The sequence below is a fragment of the Coregonus clupeaformis genome, chromosome 1, assembly GCF_020615455.1.
Source record: "Coregonus clupeaformis isolate EN_2021a chromosome 1, ASM2061545v1, whole genome shotgun sequence".
NCBI lineage: Eukaryota > Metazoa > Chordata > Actinopteri > Salmoniformes > Salmonidae > Coregonus > Coregonus clupeaformis.
Window position 1 is genome coordinate 70371370 of NC_059192.1, and position 12257 is coordinate 70383626.

At 47.1% G+C, this 12257-nt stretch overlaps 1 protein-coding gene across 1 annotated transcript in view; it reads right to left on the reverse strand.

The window, feature by feature from the left end:
* Positions 1-12257, reverse strand: part of LOC121569617 (BAH and coiled-coil domain-containing protein 1) — a 105174-nt gene that overhangs the window by 16185 nt on the left and 76732 nt on the right. The window contains exons 12-13 of the mRNA XM_041880765.2: positions 9991-10157; positions 7402-7643 (exon numbers count right to left, since the gene is read on the reverse strand). Coding sequence (XP_041736699.2) covers positions 7402-7643; positions 9991-10157 — 409 coding nt within the window. The remainder of the gene's footprint in view (positions 1-7401; positions 7644-9990; positions 10158-12257) is intronic.

The window sequence follows — 12257 nt, forward strand, 5'->3', positions numbered from 1 at the left end:
GCTTGCCGTGCGGTAGCAGAGAGAACAGTCTATGACTAGGGTGGCTGGAGACATTGACAATTTGTAGGGCCTTCCTCTGACACCGCCTGGTATAGAGGTCCTGGATGGCAGGAAGCTTGGCCCCAGTGATGTACTGGGCTGTAAACACTACCCTCTGTTGTGCCTTGCGGTCGGCGGCCGAGCAGTTGCCATACCAGGCGGTGATGCAATCAGTCAGGATGCTCTCGATGGTGCAGCTGTATAACTTTTTGAGGAAATGAGGACCCATACCAAATCTATTCAGTCTCCTGAAAGGGAATAGGTTTTATCGTGCCCTCTTCACAACTGTCTTGGTGTGTTTGGACCATGATAGTTGGTTGGTGATGTAAACACCAAGAAACTTGAAGTTCTCAAACTGTTCCACTACAGCCTCTATTGAACACCACTGCTACCTGCTCCAGGGCTGGACGGATAAACACCTCTATTGAACACCACTGCTCCCTGCTCCAGGGCTGGACGGATAAACACCTCTATTGAACACCACTGTTCCCTGCTCCAGGGCTGCATGGATTAACACCTCTATTGAACACCACTACTCCTTGCTCCAGGACTGGATGGATAAACACCTCTATTGAACACCACTGCTCCACTACCCTTTTTCTCTTTCTCTCCACCTCCTCTCTTGGAAGGGAGGGAGGGAGGGAGGGAGGGAGGGAGGGATGGAGGAAGGAAGGAAGGAAGGAAGGAAGGAAGGAAGGAAGGAAGGAAGGAAGGAAGGAAGGAAGGAAGGAAGGAAGGAAGGAAGGAAGGAAGGAAGGAAGGAAGGAAGGAAGGAAGGAAGGGAGACAGAGTTGGGGAAGGAGCGGAGTAAAGGGAGAAGGGAGAGGAGAGGATAAAGCAGGGAATGAGTGGAGGAAAGGAGGAGCATGACAGGAGGAGGGGAAGATAGGATTTGTAATGTGAAACCTGAGAGAAAGAGAACACTGATCTGCTGAAGTCAGGATCTACAGAGAAGTCAGCTTCCTAAACTCCCCCTAACAAACTCCCACATCCCCCATACCTAGGGTTGCAAAATTCCAGGAACCATCAATAAATTCCCTGGTTTTCCGGAAATCCCGGTTGGAGGAATTCTGGAATTCGGATGGAATAAGCAAGAAATCCAGGGAATTTATTTAAAGTGTCTGTAATTTTGCAACTCTACCCATACCCCTCATTCCCATCCCACACATCAACCCTCAGTTGCCCAGCCCTAACCCGTCTGTCGCCATCACCCCCTGACCTCTGCTTTCAACCTCTGACCTTTTGACCCTGAGTCAGTCCCTAAGCCCCAGCGTTAGCCCTCAGTCACATCCTCACTGGAAGGAGAGTGTGTGAAGAGGGGACAAGGGCATAAAATTGACGTAGAATGCTGTAAAATCCACAGAGAAATACATTACAATAACAACAGGGCTTCCCTTTTTCCTCTCTTCAACACCGCTGCCAGGTACTGACACCCTAAACCTAACACCAGTACCGACACCCTAAACCTAACACCAGTACTGACACCCTAAACCTAACACCAGTACTGACACCCTAAGCCTAACACCAGTACTGACACCCTAAGCCTAACACCAATACTGACACCCTAAGCCTAACACCGGTACTGACACCCTAACCCTAACACTGGTACTGACACCCTAACCCTAACACCGGTACTGACACCCTAATCCTAACACCGGTACTGACACCCTAACCTAACACCAGTACTGACACCCTAATCCTAACACCAGGTACCGACACCCTAATCCTAACACCAGTACTGGCACCCTATTCCTAACAACATTACTGTAACCCTAATCCTAACACCAGTACTGACACCCTAAACCTAACACCAGTACTGACACCCTAAACCTCACACCAGTACTGACACCCTAACCCTCACACAAGTACTGACACCCTAAACCTCACACCAGTACTGACACCCTAATCCTAACACCGGCACTGACACCCTAACCCTAACACCAGTACTGACACCCTAAACCTAACACCAGTACTGACACCCTAACCCTAACACCAGTACTGACACCCTAACCCTAACACCAGTACTGACACCCAATCCTAACACCAGTACTGACACCCTAACCATAACACCGGTACTAACACCTTAACCATAACACCGGCACTGACACCCTAAACCTAACACCAGTACTGACACCCTAAGCCTAACACCAGTACTGACATCCTAATCCTAACACCAGTACTGACACCCTAACCTTAACACCAGTACTGACACCCTAACCATAACACCAGTACTGACACCCTAACCATAACACCGGTACTGACACCCTAAACCCTAACACCGGTACTGACACCCTAACCTTAACACCAGTACTGACACCCTAAACCTAACACCAGTACTGACACCCAAACCTAACACCAGTACTGACACCCAAACCTAACACCAGTACTGACACCCTAATCTTAACACCGGTACTGACACCCTAACCCTAACACCGGTACTGACACCCTAACCCTAACACCAGTACTGACACCTTAAACCTAACACCAGTACTGACACCCTAACCTTAACACCAGTACTGACACCCTAAAACCTAACACCGGTACTGACACCCTAACCATAACACCGGTACTGACACCCTAACCCTAACATCAGTACTGACACACTAAACCTAACACCGGTACTGACACCCTAAACATAACACCGGTACTGACACCCTAAACCCTAACACCGGTACTGACACCCTAACCTTAACACCAGTACTGACACCCTAAACCTAACTCCAGGACTGACACCCTAACCCAAACACCAGTACTGACACCCTAAACCTAACACCAGTACTGACACCAACAGACCAGTTTCTAAAGGAACTCTCTCTCTCTCTGTCTCTGGCCTCTCTCTCTCAAAGATGAAGGAATACCACACTCATTAATTAAGACAAAAAATACTCCCTGTCACTTACCAGCCAGCTCCAGTAATTAAAGAAATATGGGATGTGTGTGCATGTGTGTGTTGTGTTGTGTTGTGTGTGTGTGTGTGTGTGTGTGTGTGTGTGTGTGTGTGTGTGTGTGTGTGTGTGTGCGCGCATGTGTGTGTGTGTTGTCTGTGTGTGTGTGTTATTCGTCTGTGTGTGTGTGTGTGTGCATGTGTGTTCGTGTGTGTATTGTCATTTTTCATTAGTGTGTTGTAATCACTGTGGTAACCGTGATAAACCTTGTTTAATCAGTTTATCAGAGCGAGGGGAACACACTACCATAGGTGGAGCACAGCCAAAAAACACATCCATCAATATGATGATTTAACACTGTGTAGGGCATTAGGGGATTTGCTTTGTAATCGTGTGTGTGTGTGTGTGTGTGTGTGTGTGTGTGTGTGTGTGTGTGTGTGTGTGTGTGTGTGTGTGTTAGAAGAGGGGGGTGTGGAGTCATTCATCACTGTGATAAGTTTACATGGTGACTTTGTCCATATTAATATGTGCTGAGGGTGAGAGGGAGTCAGGACATAATCAATGGTAGTGATAAATATGGTGTGTGTGTGTGTGTGTGTGTGTGTGTGTGTGTGTGTGTGTGTGTGTGTGTGTGTGTGTGTGTGTGTGTGTGTGTGTGTGTGTGTGTGTGTGTGTGTGTGTGTAAGAGAGAGAAAGAGAGAGAGAGAGAGAGAGAGAGAGAGGGAGGTAGCAGTTCCTCTCATAAAGAACCTCAACAAGGTTAATCTCAGGCAACAATATTTCTATGCCATGTAAAGGAAAAACCAAGATGGCGCCGTACTGTATGGCAGCCGGTTTGCTGTGATCCAACTTTGCTATTTTGTGATTATTTTATCCTTTATTTTTACTTTATTTTCCCGAAATGTATCCTCTATTATTTCTTACAACCGACAAGACCTCTTGAACATTAGATCGGCAGTTACTTACCCCAGTTCCGGCTTCTACTTCGACTAATCTGCCCTGGGCTCTCTCTGTAATTCCAACCCAATTTTCAGGCGACCCAAGAGGAAACGCCAGTGGTACAGAGAGCTTAAGGCGAAGGGAAAACCGGCCACCTCTTCCCTCCATTCTACTGGATGACCTCCAATCGTGGATTTGCTACCAACGGGACTCTCGGAACTGCAATATTCTTGCTTTTCAGAAACATGGCTCTCAGACAATATACCCCCCACGGCTATCCAACTCAATGGATTCTCCATTCACCGGGCGGACAGGACAGCGGAGTCAGAGAAATCGAGGGGGGAGGGGTTTGCCTCTTCATCAACTCCAACTGGTGTGCTAATTCCAGCACGGTGGAAGTGTCGAACCACTGTTCACCCGTCTTGGAATACCTGATGGTCAAATGCCGACCCTTCTACCTCCCAAAGGAGTTTTCAGCTGTTATCGTGACTGCTGTATACATTCCACCTCAGGACAATACAAATAACAAGCTGTACAAGGCTATAAACAAGTGGGAAACCCTACACCCAGAGGCTGCCTTTCTGGTTGTAGGCGATTTTAATTAATGCCCAACTTCCATCAGCACGTCTCCAACGCCACTAGGGGCGATAAAGTCCTAGACCACTGCTATTCTACCCACAAGCAAGGATACAAGGCCCTTCCTTGAAGTACTCACGATTCGCTCCGTTGAGAAATGGTCACCAGAATCAGAGGGTATGGTACAGGACTGCTTTGCTAGCGCTGATTGGAATATGTTTAGAGACTACGATAACATCGACGAGGTAACCACCTCCGTCACTGGCTTCATTAGGAAATGCATCGGCGACGTCGTACCCACGGTGAAGGTTCATGCTTCCCCAATAAAAAGCCCTGGATTAACACTGAGGTTGGTGCTAAACTAAAGAGCAGGGCTACCACACACAGGGCTATCATAGACAACCCTGAGGCTACGGCTGAGGACAGGAATAAGTCAAATAAGTCCCTCTATGACCTCCGCAGAGTCATCAAACGAGCAAAAGGACAATATAGCTGTCACGTTCGTTCATAGACGGGTCAGACCAAGGCGCAGCGTGATATGCATGCATGTTTATTTAACGAATAAACACAACGACAAAACAATAAACCAACGATACGTGACGTCCTAAGGTACACACAACAAACCTCACACGGAACAAGATCCCACAACTCAATAGAGCCCATAGGCTGCCTAAGTATGGTCCCCAATCAGAGATAACGAGCGACAGCTGCCTCTGATTGGGAACCACACCGGCCAACATAGAAATACACATACTAGAATAAAACATAGAACTACACAACATAGAATATACACACCCTGACTCAACATATAAGCGTCCCCTGAGTCAGGGCGTGACAATAGGAATAACGTGGAATCATATTACACAGGCTCCGACTCCCGCCACATGTGGCATGGGCTACAGTCCATTACGGATTACAAAGGAATATCCAGCCGTGATCTGCCCAATGATGCCTCTTTACCAGACAAACTCAATGCATTTTATGCACGCTTTGACAACAACAACATCGAGCCGGGTGTGAGGGCCGTCACCAACCCAGAGGACTGGATGATCTCGCTCTCCGAGGACGACGTGAGAAGGGTCTTTAAACAGGTCAACACCCGCAAGGCTGCGGGCCCCGACGGTATTCCAGGGCGCATTCTCAGAGCATGCGCAGAACAGCTGGCAGGCATATTCACAGTCATTTTCAACCTCTCCTTGTCCCAGTCTGTAATCCCCACATGTTTAAAAATGACCACAATCATTTCTGTTCCTAAGAACTCTATTACATCTGTAATCGTGAAGTGCTTTGAGAGGCTGGTTATAGCACACATTAACTCCACCATCCCAGACACCCTAGACCCACTCCAATTTGCATACCGCCCCAACAGATCCATAGATGACGCAATCTCAATTGCTCTCCACACTGCCCTCACCCACCTAGATAAGAGGAATACCTATGTGAGAATGCTGTTCATTGACTACAGCTCAGCGTTCAACATCATTATCCCCTCCAAGCTCATCACCAAGCTTAGGACTCTGGGTCTGAACACCTCCCTCTGCAACTGGATCCTGAACTTCCTGATGGGCCGCCCCCAGGTGGTAAGGGTAGGCAGCATCACCTCCACCATGCTGACCCTCAACACAGGGGCCCCTCAGGGGTGCGTGCTTAGTCCCCTCCTGTACTCCCTGTTCATCCACGACTGTGTGGCCGTGCACGACTCAAACACCATCATCAAGTTCGCTGACGACACGACGGTAGTAGTCCTGATCACCGGCGACGATGAGTCAGCCTACAGGGAGGAGGTCAGTGACCTGGCAGTGTGGTGCCGGAGCAACAACCTTTCCTTCAACGTCACCAAGACCAAGGAGCTGATCGTGGACTATAGGAAACGGAGGGGCGAGCACACCCCCATCCACATCGACGGGGCGGCAGTGGAGCAGGTAGACAGCTTCAAGTTCCTCGGTGTACAAACACTAAAGACTTAAAATGATCCAAACACACATGCACAGCAGTAAAGAAGGCGTGACAGTGCCTCTTCCCTCTCAGGAGGTTGAAAAAGTTTGGCATGGGCCCTCAAATCTTCAAATATTCTGCAGCTGTACCATTGAGAGCATATTGACTGGCTGCATCACTGCTTGGTATGGCAATAGCACCGCCCTCGATCGAATGGCACTACAGAGGGTGGTACGGACAGCCCAGTACATCACTGGGGCCGAGCTCCCTGCCATCCAGGACCTCTATATCAGGCGGTGTGAAAAGAAGGCCCGGAAAATCGTCAAAGACCCCAACCACCCAAGCCATAGACTATTCTCTCTGCTGGCGCACGGCAAGAGGTACCGGTGCATCAAGTCTGACACCAACAGGCTCTTGAACAGCTTCTATCCCCAAGCAATACAACTGATAAATAGCAAACAAAATAGCTACATGGACGTAGTTTACCTATCTTTACTGACCTTTTATTTCAATATTTGCACTGTTTCTATGCACACTCACAGGGCCCTACACACTCACACACACTGTCACTCCAACACACACACAAACACTCACTCCATCATTTTCTCACTCACACATAATATGCACATACCTTTATACTGACTCTACACACCCGCACACCCACTCACATACCAGCTGCTGCTACTCTGTTTATCTTATATCCTGTTGCCTAGTCCCCTTACCCCTATACATATCTACCTATATCACTCCTGCACATGTAAATATGTTATTGGAACTTACTTTTTAAGTATGTCCTGTATATAGTTTGCTTAGTTACTTACTTTATTGTGTATTTCATATTTCTTATTCTTATTTCTTGTGTGTTTTTTTCTAGTAATAGATTGTTATTGATTATTGCATTGTTGGGTTTTGAGTTTGCAAGAAAGGCATTTCACTGTATTTGTGCATGTGACATTAAAACTTGAAACTTGAAACTTGTATAATTGAATAAATATCTGGATAGAAGATTCTCTGCGGAGACACTCACCTGAGTCTCTTGGGGCCATCTGGGGCGCTGGGACCGGGGGTAGACTTGCGTTTACGGGGGCGACCGGGCCCTCTGCGAGCAGAGCTGTGAGAGGTCTCTGCTTTCTGGTGGTCATGTTTTCTCTGCAGCTTTGTCAGTTCTCTCTGTTTCTCTTTGTAACGTCTCTGGATATCCGCTAGCTGCACTCGCATCGCTAGCTCTGCCCCATCCACCATCTCCATGGCACCCTTCACCGGACACACCTACAGACAGACAGACATAAAGTATATAGTAGATTGTAAATGGACTGTACTGTGTGATGATCCATTGAAAATGTAGGTTGTGTACTGTGTATCTGTGTGTATTTACAGTACAGTTATATACTGTGTATCTGTGTATATAAACAGTACAGTTATATACTGTGTATCTGTGTATATATACAGTACAGTTATATAGTGTGTATCTGTGTATATACAGTACAGTTATATACTGTGTATCTGTGTATATAGTACAGTTATATACTGTGTATCTGTGTGTATTGTACATTTATATACTGTGTATCTGTGTATATACAGTACAGTTATATAATGTGTATCTGTGTATATAGTACAGTTATATACTGTGTATCTGTGTGTATACAGTACATTTATATACTGTGTATCTGTGTATATACAGTACAGTTATATAATGTGTAGCTGTGTATATATATATATATATATATATATATACAGTACAGTTATATACTATACATATGTGTATACAGTACAGTTATATACAGTGTATCTGTGTGTATACAGGACAGTTATATAATGTGTATCTGTATATATACAGTACAGGTATATACTGTGTATCTGTGTATATACAGTACAGTTATATACTGTGTATCTGTGTATATACAGTACAGTTATATACTGTGTATCTGTGTATATAAACAGTACAGTTATATACTGTGTATCTGTGTATATACAGTACAGTTATATACTGTGTGTCTGTGTATATACAGTAATATACTGTGTATCTGTGTATGTACAGTACAGTTATATATTGTGTGTCTGTGTATATACAGTAATATACTGTGTATATGTGTATATACAGTACAGTTATATACTGTGTAGCTGTGTGTATATATACAGTACAGCTATATACTGTGTATCTGTGTATATATACAGTACAGTTATATACTGTGTATCTGTGTATATATACAGTACAGTTATATACTGTGTATCTGTGTATATATACAGTACAGTTATATACTGTGTATCTGTGTATATACAGTACAGTTATATACTGTGTATCTGTGTATATACAGTACAGGTATATACTGTGTAGCTGTGTATATACAGTACAGTTATATACTGTGTGTCTGTGTATATACAGTAATATACTGTGTATCTGTGTATATACAGTACAGTTATATACTGTGTATCTGTGTATATATACAGTACAGTTATATACTGTGTATCTGTGTATATATACAGTGCAGTTATATACTGTGTATCTGTGTATATATACAGTACAGTTATAAACTGTGTATCTGTATAAATACAGTACACTTATATACTGTGTATCTGTGTTTATACAGTACAGTTATATTCTTATTATATGTTTGAGTAAACAAGTAGAGTGTGTATACCTACAGGACTGTTCTGTGTGTGTGTACATTTGAGTGTGTGTTCAGTTCTGTGTGTGTGGAAAGTTCTACAGTGCTATGAAAAGGTATTTGACCCCTTTCTAATTTTCTCTACTTTTGCATATTTGTGATACTGAATGTTATCAGATCTTCAACCAAAACCTAATATTAGATAAAGGGAACATAAGTGAACAAATAACACAACAATTACATATTTATTTCATAAACAAAGTTAAGCAACACCCAATTCCCCTGTGTGAAAAAGTAATTGCCCCCTTACACTCAATAACTGGTTGTGCCACCTTTAGCTGCAATGACTCCAACCAAATGCTTCCTGTAGTTGTTGATCAGTCTCTCATGTCACTGTGGAGGAATTTTGGCCCACTCTTCCATGCAGAACTGCTTTAACTCAGTGACGTGTGGGTTTTCAAGCATGAACTGCTCGTTTCAAGTCCTGCCACAACATCTCAATTGGGATTAGGTCTGGACTTTGACTAGGCCATTCCAAAACTTCCAATCTGTTGCTTTTTAGCAATTTTCATGTAGATTTGATTGTGTGTTTTGGATCATTGTCTTGCTGCATGACCCAGCTGCGCTTCAGCTTCAGCTCACAGACGGATGGTCTGACATTCTCCTGTAGAATTCTCTGATACAGAGCAGAATTCATGGTTCCTTCTATTAAGGCAAGTCGTCCAGGTCCTGAGGCAGCAAAGCATCCCCAAACCATCACACCACCACCACCATGCTTGATCTTTGGTATGATGTTCTTACTGTGGAATGCAGTGTTTGGTTTTCGCCAGGCATAATGGGACCCATCTCGTCCAAAAAGTTGACTCAAGTTTGCCAAAAAGCACCTGGATGATCATCAAGACTCTTGGAAGAACGTTCTATGGACAGATTAACTTTTGAGTAGAGAAAATTAGAAAGGGGGCAAATACTTTTTCATAGCACTGTATGTGTGTTTAGGCATACCCACATACCGGCTCGTGGCGAGGCTTCCAGCTGCATTTCCGTCGTAGGTTGAAGGTCCTCCTGACGGGACAGTGCTGCCCTTCCCCCCTCCCTGTAGCTCCTCCCCCCAGCTCCAGACTGCGGGCCACAGCCAGGGTCGCCAGGCTACTAAGGTCAAAGGTCAAAACATCCTCTCCTGAGGAGAGAGAGAAAAAATTATGTTACTTCTTGCTGGAGATGGGTCAAAAACGGGTGTGGAAATAATTACATAATTTTTTACTATTGCCGCCCCCTAAACAAGTGATTAGCAAACAAGGTGAACGTTAGCTAATTTATAGCCTTCACACCCACACCCACACGATCACACACACACACACACACACACACACACACACACACACACACACACACACACACACACACACACACACTCATCGGCTGAGTGAGAGGGAAAGAGGTGGACGGACAGAGAGAAACAAGGAGGGAGAGTGCTAAAGGAGTGCTGTCTCTCCATCTATCACTGTCATTAACTCTGTCATTGTCACCGCCTGCAGATCAACTAGAATATTCATGAGGGAACAACCAGCCCAGACACACACTCACACACCGGCTCATTTGGCTGAGCTGCACAGACACAGACACACTGCTGCATGCAAGAGAAAAGTAGAGAAGAGGGTGGATGATAAAGATAAAGGGAGGGAGGGAAGGAGGAGGGGAAGGGAGGACAAGGCAGAGGAGAAGGAGGAGGAGAAGGGAGGATGAGGCAGAGGAGAAGGAGAAGGGAGGACGAGGCAGAGGAGAAGGAGGAGGAGAAGGGAGGACGAGGCAGAGGAGAAGGAGAAGGGAGGACGAGGCAGAGGAGAAGGAGGAGGAGAAGAGAGGAAGAGGCAGAGGAGAAGGAGGAGGAGAAGGGAGGACGGGGCAGAGGAGAAGGAGAAGGGAGGACGAGGCAGAGGAGAAGGAGGAGGAGAAGAGAGGAAGAGGCAGAGGAGAAGGAGGAGGAGAAGGTAGGACGAGGCAGAGGAGAAGGAGAAGGGAGGACGAGGCAGAGGAGAAGGAGGAGGAGAAGGGAGGACGAGGCAGAGGAGAAGGAGGAGGAGAAGGGAGGACGAGGCAGAGGAGAAGGAGGAGGAGAAGGGAGGACGAGGCAGAGGAGAAGGAGGAGGAGAAGGGAGGACGAGGCAGAGGAGAAGGAGGAGGAGAAGGGAGGACGGGGCAGAGGAGAAGGAGGAGGAGAAGGGAGGACAAGGCAGAGGAGAAGGAGAAGGGTGGACGAGGCAGAGGAGAAGGAGGAGGAGAAGGGAGGACGAGGCAGAGGAGAAGGAGGAGGAGAAGGGAGGACGAGGCAGAGGAGAAGGAGGAGGAGAAGGGAGGACGAGGCAGAGGAGAAGGAGGAGGAGAAGGGAGGACGAGGCAGAGGAGAAGGAGGAGGAGAAGGGAGGACGAGGCAGAGGAGAAGGAGGAGGAGAAGGGAGGATGAGACAGAGGAGAAGGAGGAGGAGAAGGGAGGACGAGGCAGAGGAGAAGGAGGAGGAGAAGGGAGGACGAGGCAGAGGAGAAGGAGGAGGAGAAGGGAGGACGAGGCAGAGAAGAAGGAGGAGGAGAAGGGAGGACGAGGCAGAGGAGAAGGAGGAGGAGAAGGGAGGACGGGGCAGAGGAGAAGGAGAAGGGTGGACGAGGCAGAGGAGAAGGAGAAGGAGAAGGGTGGACGAGGCAGAGGAGAAGGAGGAGGAGAAGGGAGGACGAGGCAGAGGAGAAGGAGAAGGAGAAGGGAGGACGGGGCAGAGGAGAAGGAGGAGGAGAAGGGAGGACAAGGCAGAGGAGAAGGAGAAGGGAGGACGAGGCAGAGGAGAAGGAGGAGGAGAAGGGAGGACGAGGCAGAGGAGAAGGAGGAGGAGAAGGGAGGATGAGGCAGAGGAGAAGGAGGAGGAGAAGGGTGGACGAGGCAGAGGAGAATGAGAAGGGTGGACGAGGCAGAGGAGAAGGAGAAGGAGAAGGGTGGACGAGGCAGAGGAGAAGGAGGAGGAGAAGGGAGGACGAGGCAGAGGAGAAGGAGGAGGAGAAGGGAGGACGAGGCAGAGGAGAAGGAGGAGGAGAAGGGAGGACGAGGCAGAGGAGAAGGAGGAGGAGAAGGGAGGACGGGGCAGAGGAGAAGGAGGAGGAGAAGGGAGGACGAGGCAGAGGAGAAGGAGAAGGGTGGACGAGGCAGAGGAGAAGGAGAAGGAGAAGGGTGGACGAGGCAGAGGAGAAGGAGGAGGAGAAGGGAGGACGAGGCAGAGGAGAAGGAGAAGGAGAA